At 45.2% G+C, this 23,460-nt stretch overlaps 2 protein-coding genes across 3 annotated transcripts in view; one reads left to right on the top strand and one right to left on the bottom strand.

Annotated features, from left to right (window-relative positions):
• Positions 1 to 22,246, bottom strand: part of LAS1L (LAS1 like ribosome biogenesis factor) — a 47,322-nt gene extending 25,076 nt beyond the window's left edge. Inside the window, exons 1-7 of one of the 2 annotated variants that reach the window (XM_050901574.1) lie at positions 22,241 to 22,246; positions 10,714 to 10,839; positions 10,442 to 10,511; positions 9,622 to 9,703; positions 8,395 to 8,586; positions 6,448 to 6,494; positions 4,244 to 4,353 (exon numbers count right to left, since the gene is read on the bottom strand). In XM_050901574.1, the coding sequence (XP_050757531.1) occupies positions 4,244 to 4,353; positions 6,448 to 6,494; positions 8,395 to 8,586; positions 9,622 to 9,703; positions 10,442 to 10,511; positions 10,714 to 10,826 (614 nt within the window). In that variant the 5' untranslated portion in view covers positions 10,827 to 10,839; positions 22,241 to 22,246. Of the gene's footprint in view, positions 1 to 4,243; positions 4,354 to 6,447; positions 6,495 to 8,394; positions 8,587 to 9,621; positions 9,704 to 10,441; positions 10,512 to 10,713; positions 10,840 to 11,537; positions 11,738 to 22,240 lie in introns of those variants that run through there. The other variant, XM_050901573.1, reaches the window with a different exon arrangement.
• LOC127019513 (potassium voltage-gated channel subfamily C member 1-like) lies at positions 16,794 to 19,897 on the top strand. Its single transcript, XM_050901575.1, has 2 exons — positions 16,794 to 17,313; positions 17,926 to 19,897. Exons 1-2 carry the CDS (start codon positions 16,822 to 16,824, stop codon positions 18,727 to 18,729), a joined length of 1,296 nt encoding a protein of 431 aa, XP_050757532.1. The 5' UTR covers positions 16,794 to 16,821; the 3' UTR covers positions 18,730 to 19,897.
• Positions 22,247 to 23,460: the final 1,214 nt, after the last annotated feature.

Consider the following 23,460-nt stretch of genomic DNA (forward strand, 5'->3'; position numbering starts at 1 on the left):
CACCAGGAGAAATAATAAGCTGAGTGACCAGACTTCCACGTTCTCCTGTAACACATGCCCCCTCCCTACTTGGGCTCTGCCAGCTCCCAAGAATAAGCACATGTGTGAATATAGTCAAACCACTCTGCACAAACCAAGGAAAATGCTTCATTACAGCACCTGGCCTATCTGACATCTATTGTTGACAGGAGCAGAAAAATACAGAAAAGTACCAAAACTAGCAGTACGTAACCTGACACGCAGTTCCTGGGGCTTTCTGGAGCTAATACTGCTTAAAGAAGCAAAAGGAGTGGAGAGCGAGCCTGTAAAGTAAAAGGAATAAGGGTTGGAAACTCACTGCCAAAGCTGTTCTGATCCAGAAACATGTATGTTTCCTTTCCACAAGTTTGGCCCAAAGTCTGGAATTGTGGAACCAGTACTTACTGGAAATAATATACACACACACATATAAAAATAAAAACAGTCTTGCCAAAACGTCTCTCTGAACAGTGAACGCACAAGGCAGTTAAATGCAATTGCAAAATCTCTCTGCAGTAGCATCATTATTGAAGGGTTTGGCGCTCTGCTAGTTTTTCAAGCAGCAAGTTGTGAAACAGTCCCCCATCCTTGGCTGCTGTAAGTGGGGGATTTCCCCGCACATCAGAGCAGCTATTTTAATGAAGTTGCCTGATCATTAGGAGTCACTCAGGAAACTATGAAACAGCTAACAGAAACAAAACCCACAAGACAGAAAAAAAATACATTTTTATAGTCATAGAAACCAGCTTCCTCCTCTCTGTTTTGTCTTATTTGAAGCCCGTGCTTAAGGGAACCATCAAAAAAGTCTTATTCAATGTAGCACAATGCAGTGAAGACAAAGTTCTTATGAAAGCGTTACTTCCAGATTCGATTACTTAAGAAATGAGAGATACGCTAGAGATGCTATACCATCAGACTTTTCTGTTGGAACAAAGGATCCGGTGATGCTGTTTTTCACAGATTCTTGGCCCATCTTTGAAGTTTCTTTAGGCCACACCTAGCATCTGAGTTTCATACCCTTACCTAAGTTACTGGGCTGGAATTCCAAACAAAGCTCTCAGAAAACTGACAGTGAAAGCTGGAAATTAAACCAGGCTCCTGAGATGTGCCACCTAGTTCTAGGACCTTCCAAGATAGATGACAAACTTTTAAAACTGCTTTAATTTTGGAAGCAGCATCTCCTAAGCACACCAATTCATTGGTGCCCTGTAATCCATGCTATCAGATACACCTGAAGAAGGAAGGATGTAAAAACAGTTCTATCCTACTGCCACTTTACCTTCTAAAGAAATGACTGCAAAGCAGTGAAATTCCCAACACATTGTGCAGGAATTAAATGTTTCATTTATAATCTACAGCTATCCTAAAATATTTCCACAAGTAGATATTTTTGAAAGACAGGAAAAGTCTAACCCTTCCATTTGACTTACCAACATATAAGGACATAAGCCTACACATTGCAATAACAACACTGAAGCATCTTTTTTAACTCATCCACAGTAACAGCTTTTCAGAAGAAAAGATTCACGCACAGGCACTTTTGGACTAACTGAAGCTGTTTAACAGAACATGACAACTGCACAGATCCCTTCCAAGCTAGAGGTGGTGGTGGGGGCGGGATGGTTACTTTTCAAGTCTTCTCTACATCTGCCAGATCAGAGTTTCCTGTAGAAACAGTAATGCAAAAAAGGCTGCCACATTCTGGTGACAGCACCCTGTACGGAACAGCATTCCACTGAACCAGACTGAAGCAGCTTAAAGCCATACTTGAATTCAAGCCTGTTAAATTGTTTCAGAGGTGCCAGGCTGATCGCAGGAAAGCAAACTCTTGCTTACTTGCCCACTGGCCAGATACACCACAAGCAGGCCTACGCAGGCTCCCCCCACTATGCTGCTCTCAGAGTATTTGCTATTTGCTCAGGAACACCCTTCAGAAGCAAGGGGAAAAACGTAACCAAGCTTATCAGCAGAAAAGCTAGTTATGACAAGTTGTGATAACTGTTGATGCTGTACACAAGCATCACTTCGAGTCAGACTACTACCAGTATCCTGGAGTTGGGAAGTGCTCTGGAGACATTCAGTCCTCTGCAAAGCAGAAAACTGGCTACTGACATTAGGGGGTTTGGGGTTTTGTTTGTTTGTTTATTTAAAGTTACTACTTCCAAAGAGAGACTAGAGATTCCCCTTTTTACTGCACACTCCCAGGTCAGCAGCGGCTCCATATTAGGATCGTATGTTATAAAACTCATGGTGTGCCATAATCTTTTCACTAAACAGAACTCCAAAGAGGCTTCCCTTCCCCACATACCTGCCCTCCAGCCACTACACAGACAGGCACAGTAGCGAAGGTTTAATCGACAGCCCTCCCTCAGAATCCCATCCCACTCACTTGCTGCCCATTCTAACAGTTTAGGCACTGCTGAGACGGTGAATTCAGCCTAAAGACTTCTTCTGAGAATCACCCATGAAATATATAAAGATATAGCGTGATGTGCTTACGATAGAAACTCGAGATTATTTCAAGGGAAAAACGTTAGCATGGTTTGGCTGTGCTAGTAATAAAGAACAAGCATTGCAGAGCCCTGGGAACTGGCTGGGTATTCCAAGTGTTCGTATTCTCAAATATGCCATCAGATCCAACGGTTTCAAAAATGAAGCTGCCCCAACTCCTCTCTTCACCCCCCAGCACATGGTATTTCGGAGCTTGATGAAGACAACAACTTTGAAACTCTGGCCCCTCCAAGGCCACAAATACAGTTACTAGCATCTAAATTCTAAGTTTGAGTATTCTGGGGGAAGATTTAATTTGATAGATGAAGTAGATTCTTGATTCTTTTGGAAATCCACACAATCAGGGTTGAACGTACTTTGTGCAGCTGCACGGGACAAATAGAAAGAGCTGATGCAACAGGTGGTTCAAAGATGACGACAAAGAACTGCTAGAATGTGATTTAACACACTTTCATGGGATACCACAAGCATGTTTTACAGAGTCACTGCACAGCAAGCGAATCAAAAGCACAATGTTTTCCAAATTAAGTACTTGTTTTGATCATATACTTATAGGACAGTACTGTTATGAAAACTAAGTTTTGCACAGACATAAACTAATAGGAGAGCAAGCCAACAAGGCAGCATTAGAAAGACCTGATTATCTTAAGATCTTCACTACTTCAGTTTTCCTATATGGAAAGGGACTTCCTACGGTCTTTTATCTGTTACCAATGCATTACAACTCTTGCCTGAACGCAAAACTCATTCCACATAAGATGAAGTCTCTTGTTCTCACTCGAACCTTTCAAAATCCTTGTACTGTGGCAGCCTGTTTCCCCTCTACCATGTAGCTGATGCCAGGCTCAAATACCTATTTATATATAAAAGCAGCTGCACTTGGTCCATTCGTGTTCTGATAGAGGCTAACAGAGGCTGCTTAGGGAAAGAGTATCAGAATCACAGGTAGGTGCAATGGCTTGCTTCCACAAGTACCTTCCAACCGTCTAGCAACAGACAGTTTAAGTGATATAGAAGTCCCATGTTTAGTAAGTTATGCTTCTCATTACAGAATCTTCATGCCTTCTTGCTCATTACTCCATGCTCAGCAACCGATGGGCAATGCCACTAAGGTGCAAGTCTCTTCCTCAGGGTTTTCTTCTGGCACAAGATCTGATAACCTCTTAAACTAATCAGCAGCTTGTATGGCATATATATTTATATTCAAAACATCAGGAGTTATAGCTCGTATCTGTAATGTGATACCATCTCCCCTCTACAGAGTTACACTGATTACGTTTCTCAGAGTGGGACAAGATCTTCATGCAAATTTATATAGTAATAATAAAGTCTCAACACACTGGATCCTAGAGGCCCTGTAGTAATAGAAAGATAGGAAGTATAGAAGAGGCCAAGTATTGCCCTGCAATTTTGAAGAACTCTAAAGGTTACTGCGAAATCAAAGTCTACACAAGGTTGTTGGGAGAGCTTTTGAAGACACTGAAGATGCTGACATGCCTTGGGGCAAGCACAGCTAAGTCAGGAATAACACCTTGGAGACCATCTGGCACAGGAAACATTACTCATTAACACAGATTAGGAACTCAGTCCTCAAAGATGTTGAGGAAATCAACCAATTGCTTTCTCCATGATCAGCTGAACACCACAGTGCAGCAGGTCTACAGGCCCAGCTCTGCACTGTACCTTTCACCTCAGTTCCTTATCAGAGATGTACCTGTTCTCTTGCATCAGGTCTTTGATCTGAGCCAAAATCCAGTCCACTTCTGAAGAGGAATCGGACCACAGTTCTCGAGACTTTGAAACAGACTGTACAGTCTGCATAACCTGAGCAAAGGAAACATCCAAGCATTAACAGAAAATATGCTCCAATGGCAAACAGAAAGGCATTGCTATGACGACAAGATGCACGCCATATGTACTTCATCAACAGCACTTCAAAAAACTCACAAAAGTTCCCCTTCCTAGGAGTATATTAAAAACTAATATAAGCCATGTCATACTTGGAAAAGGCCCGAATTAACAAGGCAGCAGCACCAAGGAGTCGCAGTCCTGGCATCCTCATTCTGGTTCTAAACCTTGCTCTCCCTGACTTTAGCACAAACCAGGACAGACTCATTTTGAATCATTAACTCCACACGTGGGGTGGGGATGAGGTTGCCTACTCAGGACAAGGTTTTGCCAGTCATATTATGTATACGGTAGACCAAAATGTCAAATCAACACAGCCATCTAGGCAACTTGTAACCAGCTGAGAGCATCTGATGAGTAGGAGCAATACACAAAACAGACGACCAGGCTGTACCAAGAATGGAAGAGAGAATATTGGAGGTTAGTACTCCTCTGAAAGTTAGTTATTTCTTGGTTTGATATATACCTTATCTGAGTCTGTCCAGCAAGGTAAGACATGCCTTCTACTTATGCTCACAACCTACCCAAGTGGCAATTCTACCATCACCACCTTCTATAAAATATTGGCATGAAGCATGTTACATCACCAACAAGTATCTAGCAGATTCTTTTTGGAAGACAATAACTACTGAGAGAAAAGAAGAAATTATTTTTTTGAGGCATATAACAGAGTTTACTCTTCAGCCTGTATTTACACCATTTCGATGGGATAGGGAGAGTTTCACATGAGCTTCAAAACAAAAGTTTTGAAATTACTCTTTAGCAATTGACTGACTACTCCCTTCCCCCATTCAAACCTGGCCAGTTTAAATTTTGAAGTTGCATTTTCCTATTCAGTTTGAAATACTTCCCTCTGTTCTGTTAAGAGGTCACTCACCACATATAACTAATTTGTCTCCTTTATGATGCAATGCAAAACATACAAAATAAGCCAGTACCAACTACAGAAAGGGAAGGATGAACAAAGGAGAATCACTTATATACTCAAAAATCAAGACAATGAAGGAAACAATGTTCATTTTCAATACAATTCCTGACCCTAGTTCTCATTGCTGATTAAGTCTACACTTCACTGGAATGTTAGCACACTTTCTCCTTTAGCCCCTAATGATATTAATCGAAATAAAAGTGAGAACAGCTCCCCAATAACAACAGCATGTTGGTGAGGTCATATCGAAAGACATTTTACAGGGTCTGTAAGCCAGCTTTCACCACATCTTAAGAACTATCCCATTATTAAGAAGGGGAAGCTGAGCAGAGAGAGATTTCTGGGGCAAATTATTCACAAATCTGGCAGCAACTCAGCCACTGGGCCATTGCAAAAATATATGATGGATGATAGAAAACATGGGCTAATGACTTCTGAATGACAGGTCTCAATTTCCAGAGACACTAGGATGAACGAAAACAAACTGAGCACTACCCAATTGGACAAGGAAGACTTGGGATCTACAGCAAGTACATATTTCATTTATAAACATGAACAAAGTGCTCCCATTAGAAACCATCACAGCTCAGATTGCTTGTTCTCTGCAGTGAAGCTTTACCTCGGCAAGCCACGTATGACCACACTAGGAGAGATATCTGAACAAGGAACTAACCAAGCCTCTCTCCACGCATGTAGCAGTCACAGGTCCCCTACGGGCTACGCACTCGATGGCAGCACTACTTCAGGCAAGAGTACACAACCTGGCAAGCACTGGTAGCACTATGGACACTGGCGTAACTGCCACCTCTGCAGCGCTGATACAAATATCACTTCTGTATCACTGATGCTTCTGGACAGATTCTAACTGTGGGAGGACGCTACAGGGAGAAAAAAGGGATCCCTGCAGTTATATGAAATAAACTCCTGGCACAGCAACTTAGTCATGCCAGCACTCAGGTATTTCAAATGAGGCCTGGCCAAGAGCCCCAGTTCTTCAGTCTGGGCCAGAATGAAGAGAAGACTTATTGCCCCAAGCAGGAAATGAGAAGAACCGAAAGTGCTGATGATCAGACTGCACTTACCCGAAACTGCTCATTCTTGTAGGACATCAGCACATCTCTGACTTTTTCTAGAAATAAAAATAAATATATAGTTTAAACAGGGAAGGGATCAACTATATAAGGCAATTTTGTATCTGGGCAAGCTGCTTAGTTCTGCTGAATATACACTCAACGAAGACATCAGTCAAATGAAGTCATAAATTCTGATGCAGACAACACTCTGAAGACTCCTACAGCTCCCAGATTCTTCCAGCAACATGGAATTTGATCAAGTGGGGTTAAACCAGGAGTTCAGTATTTTATCTCTAACAGTGGCCAAAGACAGGCAAGTTGGATAAATCCAGACAGCTCAAAAAAAATCCCTAAACAGATCAGTTTAGGAAGAAATTGTTCCCACAGGCAGCTCATGTTCTGATGCATATTTGTATTCCTTATACTTGTATTTTAAATATATTGCAACAGCACTGTGGCTATTCACAAACTATATCCTTACAGGACTTTATTAAATTTTAATTTACCATCTACATGAAATGTCCTTTCTGATCACTTTTACTGTACCAGAAATAGCACCATCTTTCAAAATACTTCACCACTCAGGTGTCATTGTCACCTGCTATCAGGATGTCCACCACCCAGTATCAACTAGATAAAACTTCAGATACATTTGAACTGTAGGACTGACATACCATTGCCATTCCATTACTCTGGACATATAAATCACAGGATCTACTGTATCATTCTGTGGCGCTCTCTTTCGGCTACTGGGGGTGGGGTGTTCTTTTTTTTTTAGAGTAGCCAGAGAAAGAAAGAAATAGCACATGCTTAGATCTCATCCAACATGAAGTGAGACAGAAGCCCAGACATACACTCTGACAAGAAAAGTGGTAACTGCTGCTGCATTCCAAAGTTTAGTACTGCCTCTAGGTTTGGATTGTTCTAATAAATTCTGTATTAAACTCAAAGTGCACAACAAATGAGCTAATATTTTCTGGATCACAGCTACTTTATCTATGTATGAGTCTGTTATAAAGGAATCTAGAAAAGACTTGCAAAAAATCCATAGATCCTAAAGCCAGAAAGATTGTTACAGTCATCTAGTGTGACCTTCCAGGGCGCAATAAGGTCACTTCAGCATTTTTGCACACTCTGGACCTTGGATTGGGCTGCTGTAATCTGTTGGGTGAGTTACTCCCCATAAACATGCCATGTTTTGTCAGAAAAAATTATGACTAATTGGTTTTACTGCTTCAGGTACTATTTGATACCTCACATGCCTCAAACTCGCAGACCAGCCATCTAATCTGAAGTCCGGCTTCCTCAGTAACTCATTCAATAACTAGAAATCCCCTTTGAGAAAAGCTCCTTATTTTGGGTTCACAGACTTCTGGTGATGGAAAAGCAACCACTGGAACAGTTTACCACAGTTTTCCCACTGTTTTGCACTTTGTATCTTAGATTACGTCCACGTTGAGTTACCTGTCATATTTTTTTTTATGCTGTTGGCAGCTAGTGATTTTTCTGTCCACATGTGAAGTATTTTGAAACTGGCTGAACTGCCTTTATCCTGCTCTTGCTCAAGTTATGAATCTACAGAGTTATGAGGGCTATAAAAGAACCATAGCCTTCTTTGTCAGTAGTGGCCTCAATACCAAAACTGTGGCTGTCAAGACACTACAACTACTTTTTACAATGCTTGGTCCTAAACCATCCCAGTATAACTGTTGCTACTGGTTACGATACTGCATATTCAATAGAAGTAAAAGATTTTATGCTACAGATTCAGTGAGCTAATACCAAAAAAGTCAGTCTCCCCAAGGATTCACCAAGGCCCAAAGAGGAATCACAAAACCTGAGCTGAAGGTGTATCTTTATGCATTATCAGGGCTAGAAGATGACACTTTTAAACTGCTTTCTCTAGCATAGGACACATCTAATCCTTGTATCTGCCACTGTTCTAGGGATACCTACCATGGAATTCCTTGTGTTTCTGACAGGCCTCATGCTGCGGAGTTCGAATCTCCCATGCATCATTGTCCAACTCTGCATTTGCTTCCACCCCTTCCTGCTCCTCTTCCTCATCCTCACTTTCTTCACACAAGTTATTGCCCAGCTGACGGCTCCAATACGTCTTTCGTAGCCAGTCCAGCACAACATCACAACCTAAGGGAGAACAGAAAACATTCTCTTCTCAGTGAAGTTTTGTTATTGAAAAAAAAAAAATATATATAGGTGGCACACTGCTAGCTTGCATTGTGAAAAAAAATGCTGTTAACAAGTTACAAACCCTGAAATCACATACAACTCCATTAATGAAAAGGTGAACAAGTTTAAAAAAAAAAAAACAAACAACAAAAAACCACAACAAAAGAATCCCACAACCCAGTATCACAGGCCTGGTAACAGCCACCCACTGTCTTCTTGGCAACAAAAAAGATTGGACACTGCTATAGTGCTGCACCTCGCTCAAGCTAGGCCAAGTTTAAGCAGAAACTAAGTCCCAGCAGTGGCGTTCTGATGAGAAAATGAGTTAATTCTTTAGTATCACCATGATCAACATAGTGTCTATAACACCAATTTTTTGTGCAGAGACTACACTAGGCATACATTAGATAGAATGGAAAGAAAATCCCTTTTCTCCCATCACTATTTCACTACCCAACTCAATCTAAGAACCCTGCTGAAGGTTACTGAACTGGCTCCTCAGTGCTTAACCCAAAATTCCCAGGAATCCCTTCAAACGCCACGAGCTGGTCATTCATTCAGGCTTGCAGTACCTACTGCATTTCTCCCTAAATGGGATTTTTTAAGAGTCTCAAGTATCTCTAAACCATCAGGAAAAGCATCTACCTCTTTCCCTGAGATGAACGTCCTGTGCTGTAAAGAAGCAAGAGGGCCGAACTATTGTTTCCAGAATTCTTTTCAGGGGAAGGCGAAAGTCTCTGAACACCCGCCCTGGGATGCACCACAGCCTGGAGCCACCGGACACAGTTCAGCTACCCCCACAGGGCAGCGGCAAACCCTCCCGGTGCCTCACACCGCAACTCTCCCTGCCAGGACGAGCCCGCTGCCTGCCCTGCAGGGCCCCAAAACGGAGGGAGGGAGGGGTGCTCCCCTCAGGGCCTGCGGCACTGGCATTGCCACCCCGAGCGCGCCTCAGGCCAGGCCCTCCCGATGCCGCCCTCCGGCAGCACTCACCCTTGCGGCACAGAGCCAGCCGCGGCAGCTTCCCGTGGGTCAGCTCGTGACGGAGATCCACAACCCAGATGGGGATATCCACCTGGAAGAACAGCCACGGGCGTTAGCCCACAGTTCCCACTGCCATCACGCCACAACTGTATGCAGCCCTGCAAGGCTGCAGAGAACCTCTGCCTGGGTGGGAACAGCCTCTTCCAGGCCACTCCTGCACCGCAGTCCCCCAGCCTCCCACGTCAAGGGTGGGCTGAGATCCCCTCCTCTCTGATCCCACTCCTCCTGTGGCCTAGGATCCACAGAAACTTGGGATTTTACAGTTTAAGTTCTTCAACGTTACTTGCAACACCACATGTCTTTTTATACAGAGACGCTATGTATAATTTAATGAGATACTTAGCAGCAGTTAATTATATTTAAACTGATGAAACATTCTGGATGACAGTTTGTATATCAAAGATACAAATCATATCATTTATAATACTCAAATCATACACACTCTACGTTGCATGCAATTTTTTGCAACTTTCCTAAGGACAACTAACTTTAACTAGTCAAGACTTTTGATCACACATGATTCAAAAGGCTTTAGTGATCATCAGCCTTTGTTACTCCTAATCTGACTTTAAAGAACAAAGTTTTAGATCTAATTACATCAAGCATCTTTAAGACTTTGCAGTTGGAAAGAACTGGCATCTATATCCATTATTTTGGTTACAAAAGAATGACACCCCCCCTGACTCCCTCCACCCAGTGCTATTAACAGACAATGCATATGCTCTCCATATATACATAAGTTATCAAGTAACTCTTATTAAATATTTACCTCTCTGGCTAATTGTCTCAGAGGAATGCTGACCATTTTCTGTTTCCTTTCTGTGATCAAGTTGACAAACCTGCATGCAGGTTACAGAAAAGACAGAAGACTATCAAGAGCTGCAGAGAAACCTGGAACCCCAGAGACAAATCCCCCTGTACTGTTGCACAAATGCTGTATAACACTGTGGTCCCAGAGTTGCAAAGTGAAATTAGACAGCTGAATAATGCTATCTGTCCAAGTCTCTCTCTCTCACAGCATACAGGCCTTCAGAGCCCTACCTCACGAGAGCCAGCCCATAAGAGAGGATAAGCTCATGCGACTTCAATCTGCCAGATGAATCCAGGACCTTGCAACGAATCAGTTCAGCAGTGCAATCCACTGCAAGAGGCATTTTGGGACCATACCTAGAGATAAAGGAAAAACAGGTGAGCAGTCTCACAAGAATACGCTCCCTCTGCAAAAAGCATGGCTTTCCGGCTACTTTTTGTGCTGTGGTACGCAACAGCCTGAGAAACGTATGCAGAAAGACAGCATCACAGGCTCTTTCCAGAAGGCTTTTATCTGGAACAGAGTGATTACATGGCTACCCCTAAGCATGTGTTAAATGAGTACCTACTGATATGCTAAGCACATACACAATACAAGAAGCTCTACCTAGACTGGTCTCGCGTACGGATGCAGCAGGGGCAACACAAACAGAACAAGGTGATTTGGGGGCCTTGGATATGCTCGCTGCAGCACGCTGCCTTGAGAAACCAGTCTGTGAACCTGCGGGCATGCAGGGCTTCTGCCTCCCCTGGCACCCACGGGGCCGGCCTACTTCTGCCATGAGCTACGTGCCCGAACTCTACCGCACGAAGAAGGCGCCCTGCAGGACGGAGCTGCCTGCCCGGCAGCACCGGCGGTCTGCACACACAACCCCCGGCCCGGGGCGCTGCGGCCGGCTCCCGGGCGCCCCACGGGCCCGAGACAGAGAGCGTCGGGAGCAGCCTGGGGCGGAGGGCGGGCAGGGCCGCTTCGGGGATAGAGGCGGCAGCCCAGAAGGCAGGGCCGGCCCCGCAGGGCCGCAGCGCGCTCCCTGCCCGCGGAGTACAGCCCGTACCGACTCTTCCAGGCCGAGACCCGGTCCAGCGCTTCCTGCTGCAGCCGGCTGTCCCCGCAGTACAGCCCCACCATCACCTGGTCCCACTCCGCCCTGCCCCTCCACGCCACCACAGTCCGCAGCGGCCTCAGCCGCTTGCGCGCCGGGGACAAACACCGCCGCCGCCCGCGGCGCCACGCCAGCTCGGCGCGCACCGCCATGCCGCCGCCGCCACCCCGCCCATCCGCGCCCAGCTTCCGCTCCCCGCCCCGGGGCGGGGCGCGCGGGGGCCGCTTCCGGGGCGGGCTGTGCGGCGGCCCGAGCCTGCGGCGGCTCTCGGCCCGCCTGGGGTCGCCGGGCCTGCCCGCGGGGCTCGTCTGCCGGGCGCAGGGCGGGGGGGCCTCCTCCGGGGGTTGGCCGCAGGGCCTCTGGTCCCCGGCGAAAAGCGGCTTGGGTGCGTTGAGGCCGGTGCAGAACAGACGCGCTCTCCCCTTGTGTCGTTGCGGGGAGCTGAGGGAGGGCGAGATGCGTTTGGGGTCAGGGCGGAGGGAGCGGTGCGAGGAAGGGTGGCCAGAGGACTGGCGGGCAGGGTGCTGCGCTTGGCGGGATGTGGAACGCCGTCCCTGCAGCAAGAGGCGAAGGCAGCCGGATAATGTAGGGCTTCACGCCGTATGGGCATGACCCTACTGAACTCGGCGCTGTTGGGAAGACGGGGCTGCCACGGGCCTGAAGGGAGACGGAGGAGGCAGCTCTCCTGACTGGAGCAGTGCATATCGTACAGATGCTTCCAGTGCCCCTCACCTCCCGGCCTGGGCTGTACGTATCTGCGCTTGCAGAAGACTTAACTGCTCTTCTTTCCAGTTGCAACATTTTACAGGTTTTTGCAGCAGGCTGAATCAATAAATGATCCAGGCTATAAATCACCTTATTTTTGGAAGCTTTTTTTTTAAACTTTTCACTGACCTGTTTGCATAATGCCAGGAATACGCTTGTGTTAGGCGTCAGAGGGGAGGTAGAACCAAAACACAGGATGGGAAAAGAGCACTGGGGGTGGAAGTCCACAGAAGCTACTTACACTGGTTTTGCTAGTAGAAAAGCTAAGCCTGTAGGTTCTGGTGCTATTTCCAGCACCTAAAGAGTAGCTTGGTCTTTCCCCAAGGCTGTCAGGCCTTTAGGATAGCTTAAGCTTTTTTGTTCAATATTCCAAAGCAGGATTTTGTTTGCAAGACTGTTAATCATCCTCACCAGCTTTTTATGAACATTCTCTGAAGAAATGCTTATACTGGAAAGCTAAAACTCCTCTTATGTTCTAGCACAAATGCAGTTAATGAAGCCCCCCCTAATTTAGACTAAAACACGAGTGTGCCTGAGTGCATAGTTGAGACCATGTACACCTGAATATGTGTGAATGGGAAAAAAATTATAGAACTTCTGCCCTGTACAAAGTACTTATTTTATTAAATACCCAAGATTATGGGAAAGAAATGCTGGATGAGTTCTGTTAAAATACCATCTTTGAAAAATGCCTCGGTTCATTACAGCTTCAATCTCCTCCTCCCTGCCTCCCCCCCAAAAAGTCTACCTTGTTCTTTGTTGTTAATAAATGCAGGCCAAATTCAAACAAGAGTTTCATTACTCAAAAGAAGTGTAAGGTTGAGGGAACAGATTTGACATTCGTTGCCAAACTCCTGCAGTGCCTCACGCAGTGGAAGTGAATTCTCAGAAGATATGAGGCAGGGAGAAAACTTGGAATAGGGCCCTGTTCTCTGGAAATGGAGTTGCACTTTTCATCTGCTTAGAAAATGTTCTGAAAGGACAAGCTGTTTACTGCAATCAAAGGGTCTTATTCAGAGCATAGGAACACCATGTGTCATTTTGCTTGCCAGATTATTTCTGGGTTTCAGAAATCAACTGCAGCGCAAAGGTTGTAAAAGGCAAATACTGCAGTGCTGTGGAACATACAGGATACATCAAACTTGATCAGGTCACCTGCTTCCAGAACCTCAGAGACACATCAGAAATTAAATTAAAAGGAGTATTTTTCATTCTTATTCTCTGTGGAGAGGCAGAAAGATGTAAAGAGTTTGGTGTCTGTTATAGCGATGGAAGGGAGCAAGGACTGAACCAGCATAGATTTCACGTGCTTCATGAGCTTTCAGAGTCTGGATCTACGGGGAACTATGCTTGTGCTGTTGCTCTGCTTGTGATGTCTGGCTACACGGTTGCTCAGTACACAACTGGGAGGCAATGGGCGAAGATGGCTTGTCGCCCAGAACGTCCCACGTGAGACTGGCAGCAATTCGCCATTCTAGTTTCTGCAGCCTTGCTGTGGTGTTGGCTGAGAGAAGAGGCCAGGCTTGTCTGTGGTGTCCAGGTAGTACTTTGGGAATCTGGATGGTTAGGCTGAGTGAGGTTACTTGCACCTGCGGGTGAAGTGCCAATGAGGAGCGAAGAACCAGACTGCTATCTAGGTAAAAGGCCTAAATGGAAAACCTGTTTTTTAGAAGAAAAGAGATTTCAGTGTGTCAGGGTAATGTAGGTAGTAGATTAAAATGAAAAATCCAGCAGGTGAACTGTGATAACACTTCTTCTAAAGAGACAGGAGTCTGCTTTTCATGTGTATAACTGAAAAGGAAGCCCCCAGAGCCTTCCTGAATAGTCTTGCTCTTGCTGGGAATAAGGAAATTCCTTTTCCTACTTTCTTTCCAGAGAGTTTGAAGTAAGCAAAGGTGATACCTAGAAACGGCCTTGGAATGTCAGCTGAAAGGAAATTTCACACGTAGCATGCCTTTCTTGACTGGGATTAACAACTATGTGCCAACCTTCTTCCGGGAGTAATCAATGACAAAAATGCATTTAAAATCAGTGGGTGCAAAAGATTAAGCTTTGGGTCATCCAGAAATGAAGAAAAAGCCTTTTAAACCAAAAAAGGAGAGTGACAAGAAGATGGGAGGTCAGGCAGTTTTTTTGTTTGCTCCTGTTGTTTTCTGTATTATTTTTTAACTCAAACTTGAATAAGGCACAGCCAAGAAAGAACAATGCTCTGTCTGCCTTCCTGTGGCTTGATAGTTTAATCTCTAATTGGTCCTAAGACATTTGAGCTCCACGTATTTCCCAAACACCATGGCCCTTTGAGATTGTTTGTAGAGCAGGGGGTGGCAGAGCAGTCAGAGCATATCTGGCGTGACAGTTGTTGCCTTCTTGTTTTAGTGTTATTCCCTTGAGTGGGGAGAGCGACTGCTGATAGGGCAGAGAACAAGGGAGAGGGGCCTCTGCGTCTTTTCAGTGCTATTGGCTGGTTTTGTTTTCTGGCATCTATGAGACTTGAGCTTTGGAGACTAGCCATCGAACATCCTGTTTTCACTGAACTTGTCTCTGTTCTTCCCAGTCTCTTCTCCTTTCTTCTGGTTGCAGAGCTGCTGCAATAGCACCAAGGTAAGAATATGAAATGGCACTTCTCGGGTCGTTTCTCACATGGGGGTTGTTATGTTTGAGCAAGAGGTATCTGGCATTCTAAGCAGATAAAGGCAAGTTTAGCTGGGATCTCAAAAATCACTGTGCTCTTTAGAGAGCTAGGCAACAGAGGCCAATAATATAACTCCAATTTGCTGAGTGCTGAATTAATCTAACCTGCTTAGAATCACGCTGTGTGGATTCCTGTGCAGCAAGTACTAAGGAATGCCTTGCACACTTTTAGTCCTTATGCTCAATCCTGCTCTCATTGAAGTTAGTGAAAGTTTTAGGGTGAAGCTGCATCAAGCCTCACAGATGTTGGGATTGGCAAGGACAGCAGATGGGCAGTAATTCTCTTGTGCCATGAGCGTGTGACCAAGCTGCAGCTTCCAGCCTTTTCTGATAAAGCTGAATGAGGTGCTGTATGTAGTTCTTCACTTCTGGGAGTCTCTCCTGGTGCAGGGCTTGTTTCCCTGCTGATCCTGGGTGGAAAGGTTTGTTGCAGAAGTGACCTGTGACTCCCATGCTCAGCACTTTCTGCAAAAAAGGGAGGAGGGATAACTGGACTTTCTGCGTGCATGGTCTCAGCACACTGAGCAGCCGTCTCTGGGTAAGAGACTCCAAGCAGGAAAGATAGGAAGGCTTGTTCTGTTACAAGAAGAGAAGGGCCAGAACTAGAAATGCAGAGCGTAAGAGAAGGTTGGATGGGAATGTGTAGGAATGGAGGGGAAATGGAGGGGTAGAGACAGTCAAAAGTGGATACGTGTGGGTGAAAGACAGCCCTAGTCACTTTGTCAAGAATATCCTGCCCCTATTCTGCACCTCTCCTACGTGCTCCTGAGGCTACAGAGAGCCTTGGTTTCCCTCCCTTCTTAGAATAATGTTCACAAAGCAGGGCTCGAGTTTCTCCCAGGTATGTTGGATTTTGAAGAGCAAAACAGGGGATGTATTACAGGAAATAAGGAACTGAACATGCTTTCCAATGCCCGAGGCCTTGGCAGCAGGTTCTGGTGCTATTCTGAGATGTCACCTAGCCCTGAAGGAGGAGGCAGTATGTTGTTCTGCATTTCCATCTAGTCCAGGAATCCTGCCTATAGATTCTAGGTAAGGAGCAGCTTCCTGTGGAGGGAAAGGTCGTTTGGCTCAGTGGGACTCTGTACAGGGAAGACTCAAGGAAAAATCATTAACTCAGACAACCTAAATGTTCCCACCAGGCAGCAAGGTCTCTTGTGAAACTTGTTATGCCAGGCTCAACACGGGAGAGTATGTTTAAAGACTTGTTTGGAGAATAAGCTGTTGATGACTGGTGTACCTCTTTGGCACATGGAGGTCTCTGCAAGAAACTGCTTGTGGAGAAAGAAATTGGGGGCGGAGATGGAAGAACTAGACGAGGGGAGGGATAGTGGAAGGAATGTCTTGGGAATGAGAACTTTACCTCAAATGAGTTTATTGCAATGATTATCTACAGTATATGAACAAATGTGGTGAAACAGACTCTGGACTGTGTGCTCTGTCCCCATGGGGAGAAGCTGAGAGGGAGAGCAATGCAAACCAGATGTTTGTCATTTTGTTTGATGCATCTCCTGAAAAGTGCTCAGACAATACGGCCATGGAGCAGAGTCTACGATCAGGCACTGAACATGATGGGGAATGGCAGAAGTGCCTTCCTCCCTATAGGAGATGCAGGTTTCAGGTACAAAATATGCTTTAAAAACACTGCAATAAGGTACACTGGAAAACCTTCCTGCTCCAAAACTTGCTTTGCTTTACTTCTTTTAATTTGTGTTCTTCTCTTTTTGACTGAAGATAAACAAGAGCCTATGAGGACTTGCACCTCCCTCCTCCCTCACAGATGGAAGGCTCCAAGGAAAAAATCATCCTGAATATTGGGGGAGTCAGATATGAGACATACAGCAGCACCCTCCGGACCTTCCCAGGGACCAAGCTGTGCAGCCTAACAGAGCCCCATGCCCCAAGCATCTATGACTATGATCCCACCACCAAAGAGTTCTTTTTTGATAGGAGTGCTGAGATCTTCAGCTACGTGTTGAACTATTATAGGACCAAACATTTCCACTGCCCCATTGATACCTGTAGGTCAGTCTTAGAAGAAGAGCTGGCTTTCTGGGAAATAAATGAGACACAGCTAGCATCCTGCTGCTGGCTGAAGCTGAATAACAAAGAGGTGCAGCCAGAGGAGTTTAACATTTGGGATGAAAATGAACAGCCTGATGACCAGTGCCTCATAGTCCAGACAGAAAGAAGGGATTTCAGCTGGCGAACCAGGTGGCAGCCAAAGATTTGGTCTATGTTTGAAAAACCCTTTTCCTCTTTCAGTGCTAAGGTAATACTATATGTGGACATGGACATAGCCTGTGTCCTTTGGGATTACTGGAATGCGTCCATGAAAAAGGCTAATGGGTTCATAGCTATGATAAGTATGCTTTGAGTCCCAGATTAAAAGAGAAAATAAAATTCTCTCTTCTCATTAACAGACACCTCCTTCTCTCCTCCTCTTGTCCCTGTTCTCTGTACAAAATGCATGCCCTGTGCCTCTTTAAAATGTCAGGCGTGCAGAGCAACAAACACAAGTCAGAGACTGCAGAGGATGTTTTCTGTGCTGCTGATATTTCTGGAGCCAACATTTAGTGCTGAAGAGGCCCTCAGTGTGAGTCTGTCCGCATTACTCCAGCTGTCGGACATTTTCCTTTCCTTACAAACTCCAATATAGGAGTTCAGGTGGTTTTTTTCTTTGACCTGAATCTTCTCTATTATTTTTCAAATCTGGAAGGAGAAAATGCACTCCATGTGAGCAGAACAATGGTGATTGGAGACAGATTAGTCTGGGATTGTACTGTGCCTGTGGAGGGGATCCTGGGGTTGTGGTGGGGCAGTGAGGTTATGCGATACTTGTTTGTTGAACTAATTGCATGTGTGTCCTTTCCTCCCTCTGCAGTGCTTGGCTTTTGCTTCTCTGCTGTTCATCATTGGAATTGTCATCATATTCTGTGAGGAGACCAAGGCACAATTTGAGTTCTTTACTGCTAACTTCACCTCTGTTGGCTATTCTGAGGTCTCCCACAACAACCATGAGACCTATTACCACCAGGCTGCCTACTTGCTTCATCTGGAGCTTTTCTGTGTCCTCTGGTTTACTTTTGAGTTCTCTGTGCGATTTTGTTTCTGCCCAGACAAGAAGTTGTTCTTCCAAAATCCCCTGAACGTGGTTGACTTCCTCTCCCTCTTCCCAGTTTATATTGAACTCTTTGTGGCTGGACAGATTCAGAGAATGCCAAGCCTGGGGCTTTGGTTGGGCTTTGTTCGCATTGTCTATCTCCTCAAACTCCTGAAGATATCCAAGCTGATAGAAACGCCACTGATCCTCAGGGTTCTGTTGTACACCCTCAAGTCTATCCTCAGAGAGATTTGCATCCTGCTGATGATTTTGGCCTTTGAGACTCTCTTCTTTGGCTCTCTCTTTTTCTATGGGGAGTTGCTCGGTAGCCATCCCTCCTACACAGGGGAGCTGCACTTCACTGACATTCTTGTTTGCTTCTGGTGGGCTTTGATCACGCTCACTACAGTGGGCTACGGAGATATTATCCCTCTCACCACAGTTGGCCAAGTGACGGCAGCCTTAGCTGCGGTATTCGGCATGCTAAATGTTATCATCCCAATACCCATTTTCCTGGTGAAATTTAAAAGCTATTACAACATTGCTATCTTCAAACAGAAGCTGAAAAGGAGCAAGAAACATTAACACTTCAGAACTTCTGTTCCCCTTTGCCTTTAGCAATACACCTTCAGCATGGTTTATTCCCTTTGGTGGGAAGGGAGTGCAAATAGTTCTTACCGCATTTACTTGCTGCCTTAGCATATTTCAAACCATTGGGGAGGCCTCAGGTTGCAGTACTTGATACACAACTGAGCAGACCTGTTGAATCACATGGGTCTTTCCCATATTGCACGTCATCTCATGCTCTTTTACATACCACATTTTCTCTCTCTCATCTAGCTGTTTGGAGACAGGCTGTGATGCTGCATTATAGCCTGAATGTGCACCACATAGCCCAGTTCCATGACCTGGGGCCACAGCACATTCCCTGAGCTGGCATACAACCCACGATGCTAGCTATGCCCTCCATCACCTGACAGACCATAATCTCATTTTGCATGCTGGGAAAGATTTGTGCATGGTCCTGCTCGGACAGCGAGGAAGAAGCATGGGGTTTTTTTTCAACAATGTTCTGTTTCCTCATTTTACCTAAACAAGCCACTACATGCGGTTTGCCTGCACTCACACACAGATGTAAAGAAGGCAGCAGGCTGAACTGAGTATCTGTGGTCCTGAGAGCCAGCACTGTTTGATAACCTGCTTTGCAGGCTCACAGGAATTGCTGTGGCATTCGGGTAGCTGCAAGCGAGGCCTCCGACCGCAAATCCTTTTTGGCTCTGCTGAAGTCAATGGCAACCTTTCCTTGACCTCAGTGAGATCAAAATTTCATTGGAGACTTCCAGTGGATCTACGCATTTCAACAGTTCTTGATTTTTATGTAACAAAGTCACTGAGCTATTAGCCAAAATTTCTACATGGTTTTTGCTGTTCAAGAGGAAGAACATAATCTACAGTACTCTATAATGTTATTTGCTTTCTTAAGGCATAAACTAGGAATATTTATCTTTTAACTGGATAGTCTTAATTGTTACCTATGTTTAATTTTGAAGTAACAAGTATCATTGAGGTATAGAAAAAAACCCACATCCCATTCTTTATATAGCAGGATGATGTGCTAAGATTATTTTGTTTAGTAAGTAAAAATTTCTGTATACAATAACATTTATGTATTTAGATTTCATTAAGGCTGTATTTTAATTGCAATTTTGATTATGTTTTGTCTGTCACTATGATTTTTCTGTTCAGGATAGCATTTTAAGGCTGCTTTATTTTTATTGAAACATCAGGTAACTTCCCTCTATTCCAATGCAATTACAGTTAGTTTTTGTCTAAAGAGAAAGAAAAAACACTGCAAACATTTCAGGCACAAAGCACATGAGAAATTGGAGACACCCTGGCAGTGGAAGGAACGTCGAGGTGTTCTACTGCACCCATCTTTGCTATGCATAGAGTGGAGGGGGTGAGCAGGGTAGAGCCACGCATGCTGGTGCATAGGAATTTTTCTTAATCAGATCGAAGTGATGCTATGTTTTCTCTGGACATATATAGTCTTCTTGGAAATTCACATTAATTGCAACAGTTTAACAGAGATTTACCAGGCCTGTTCTTGAGTTTTCCCCAGTCCGGTAAAGGGTCCACAATATAATCATAGGCCATAACCCCATTTTAAGAATCCAAGTCAAATCCACTGGAACAGTTACATCTTACTGGCTGCAAAGTTAGGAGGTGGTTCAGAATGCTGCAGTGCTTATTTGTGTTTAGCCAGCTCTGCCGGTGTACATCCATTTTTCAGCAGATGCTTCACAAGGAGACAGATTTTCTGCGATTGAGGAGAGCAGCCTTCACTGCTGCCCCCTGAAGAGGGTGCTCTCTAAATGCACATGGCAGTCCCATTTCTGCACAGGAAGCACAATGTGAACATCAGAACAGGGTATTGCATTGCTCTCTAACACAACTCCATTTAGATCCAAATGTACGTTCCTGTCACATCAGTTAGTGTCCACTCCTATTTGTCATAAAAACAAGAGTTACAGCAGCAACATTAAGTCAATGTCGGTGTGATAGAGGAACTGTAGTTCCTCTGGATCAAAGGATCTAACCCTGCTGAGAACTCAGCACTGGGTTTATCAGAGGAAGAGTATGTACTCTAAGCTCAAAAAACCTGCATGGAGCTGGTGGCAAGCAGAATTGGTTAGATCAATAGTTGTTGTTCAGTTAAAGAGCAGTATATGGAAAATCATCATCTATGAAGTGTTGCCAAGCATTAACTGGCTTTCAATGCCTTGCTCATGATCTTCGTAATGTAGATGTTATGGTATCCTTGGGGAACGAGTCTCATTTTCTGAGAGTCAAAGTGCTACATATATAAGGAAAACAATGACTTGAAAGATACACTTATAGAACAGTGCAATGAATGATATAATTCACTCCAGAGAATAATCATCCAGCTGAGTTTCAAAGTGGCAAAGACAGAAATATATTATCTTGGCTACACGCTGGAGTTGCCTCTTTTGAGGTTTGTCCAGTCACCAGAAGATACTGTGGAAAAATAGCTTTCTGTATATTAATAATATATAAATCATAAACCTACCTCCACGCTAGCGTTAGGGATTTGAAGGCTTGGAGAACAGATATCTCAGGGCTGAAAATAAGATTAGTGGTTTTCAAAAACCCGTTTAAGTTATAGCTGTCATTTGTGAAAACACCAGAAGGCAACTGTGTTGAAATGGAAGGACACAGATCACAGACTGTCCTGCAGGAGACTCTAAAGTACTTGCGACTTCCCTAATCCTTAGGGTGTGTTTCACATATGCCTCAAAGCAAAGAGAAGTTGGTCCAACAAGGAGGTCCTGTTATTTGCCCAGCCCATTGCCACAAGGTCTGCTGGATCACTTGAATGCAAACAGAAAGTGGTTTCTTACAGTACTGTTTTCAAAGTTCAATACCTCCTGTTGTCTGCCTTCACCCCAAACTAGATACGTGTCCAAGCTATGGCACTCATGAGCATATGTATGGCTGCAGGACTAATTCAACTCCAGCAGCGAGGAGTGGCTGTACTACTCTGGTTTCACTGACATCTATGTGTGGTACTCCCCTGGTAGTCAAAGCTAGGGCATCTGCTCTTGAATCCAGACTCCTTTGGGCCTTCAGGCATCCTCAGTCTGGGCCTCTGAGGGTATCCAAGTCTACATGGTCAGTAAAGCAAGGGTCTAGCTTGCTCTCAAGACCATCTTGTGGATTTGTGCCTGAAAAGTCACCTCAGCCCACGCCCTAGAGAGGAATAAACAGGGACAGCCTGAGCAGTCACAGCATCCTGAGCAAGCTCTTGTGCTTGTCTAACACAGGCAGACAGGACACGATCTTGCCACGTTGCTTAATTGCTAATAGCACAGCTAAGCACACTGCAGACAATTTGATCACATGCTATATAGCCTGTCTGGGACTGGTCAATGACATGTGTGATTGCAGTGGGTTAACCCTGGCCAGCAGCCAGATGCCCGTACAGCCGCTTTCTCACTCCCCTCCTCCACAGGATGGGGAGAGAAAATAAGATGGAAAAGTTGTCAGTCGAGATAAAGACAGGGAGATCACTTACCAATTACCATCACAGTCAAAACAGACTCAACCTGCGGAAAATTAAATTACTACCAATTAAAATAGATTCAGATAGTGAGAAACAAACCCAAAAATTAAACCAACACCTTCCCCTCCCTGTACGTTCTGTCCTCAACTTCACTCCTGACTCTTCTACCCCCTCCCACCACCAGCTTGGCTGACAGGCTCAGCTGTGCCTTGTGGTGGGTCTGCTGGAACCGGCTGGAACTGCCTGTGTCTGGCACAGGGCGGCCCCCAGCCTCCTCTCACAGAGGACCCCCTGCAGCCCCCTGCTACCCGCACCTCGCCACCCGCAGCCAGTGCAGTTGTGTCACCGAGTATGTGCGCCCCGGTCCCGAGACCACCGGGCTGCGCAGTGCAGACACTCGGCACCCTACCGTGCTGGAGCAGCGGGATAAAGACGGGAAGAGGTCATGCTCCCAGGGGAAGGTAAGCACAATGATGAAACAATCCCTAATGCACAAGCTCACCTGCCACACGCTCAGTGCAGCAAACTCAGCCTTCAGCGATGAGTCCTGGAGCTGGAAGTCACAGAGGAGATGCTTTCCCAGCACAGGCTGTTCGTGTTGGCCTGACTGCTGTGCCATCATCCCTTTTTTCATAGCCGGGCCATGGACACAGAACCCTTACACAGGGCATGGCAGGCTCTCCCTGAAAAAAGGGGAGAGGATACAAGCTTTGACAGCAGACTGTGAAAAAGCCTGTAGCAGATTTTGGTATTGAGAAGGCTGGGATTCACAATAGAGAGCAAGAGAAACTGGTGGCTTTTTACATCAGTGCACTGCTCCCACCCAAACTTTCAACTTCCCACTCACTAGTGTGTTGGATGTTACAAGACGTTCTTTCCTACAGTATTAACTACCCAAATGGCATTCATGTAAGACTCTTCCATGTACAGTGAAAGTGGACTTTGTGAGGATTCCCATCCCAGATGGGATCCCAGCTGTCGTGGTTTAGGCCCAGCCAGAAAAAAAGCACCACGCAGCCGCTTGCTCACTCACTCCTCCCCCACAGCGGGATGGGGAGGAGAAAATACAACAAAAAACTCGTGGGTCGAGACAAGGACAGGGAGGGATCACCCACCACTTATGGTCCCAGGCAAAACAGACTCGATTTTGGGGAAAAAGAAACCAATTTAGTTTGTTACCAATCAAATCAGAGTAGGATAATGAGAAATAGAACCATATCTTAAAAACACAC

Source organism: Gymnogyps californianus, chromosome 9, assembly GCF_018139145.2.
Source record: "Gymnogyps californianus isolate 813 chromosome 9, ASM1813914v2, whole genome shotgun sequence".
NCBI classification, from domain to species: domain Eukaryota; kingdom Metazoa; phylum Chordata; class Aves; order Accipitriformes; family Cathartidae; genus Gymnogyps; species Gymnogyps californianus.

Coding starts and splice junctions, on each gene's coding strand:
- LOC127019513 (XM_050901575.1), top strand. CDS start 16,822: ATGGAAGGCTCCAAGGAAAAAATCATCCTGAATATTGGGGGAGTCAGA. Junction 17,314..17,925: donor TTTCCTCTTTCAGTGCTAAG/GTAATACTATAT, acceptor CTCCCTCTGCAG/TGCTTGGCTTTTGCTTCTCT.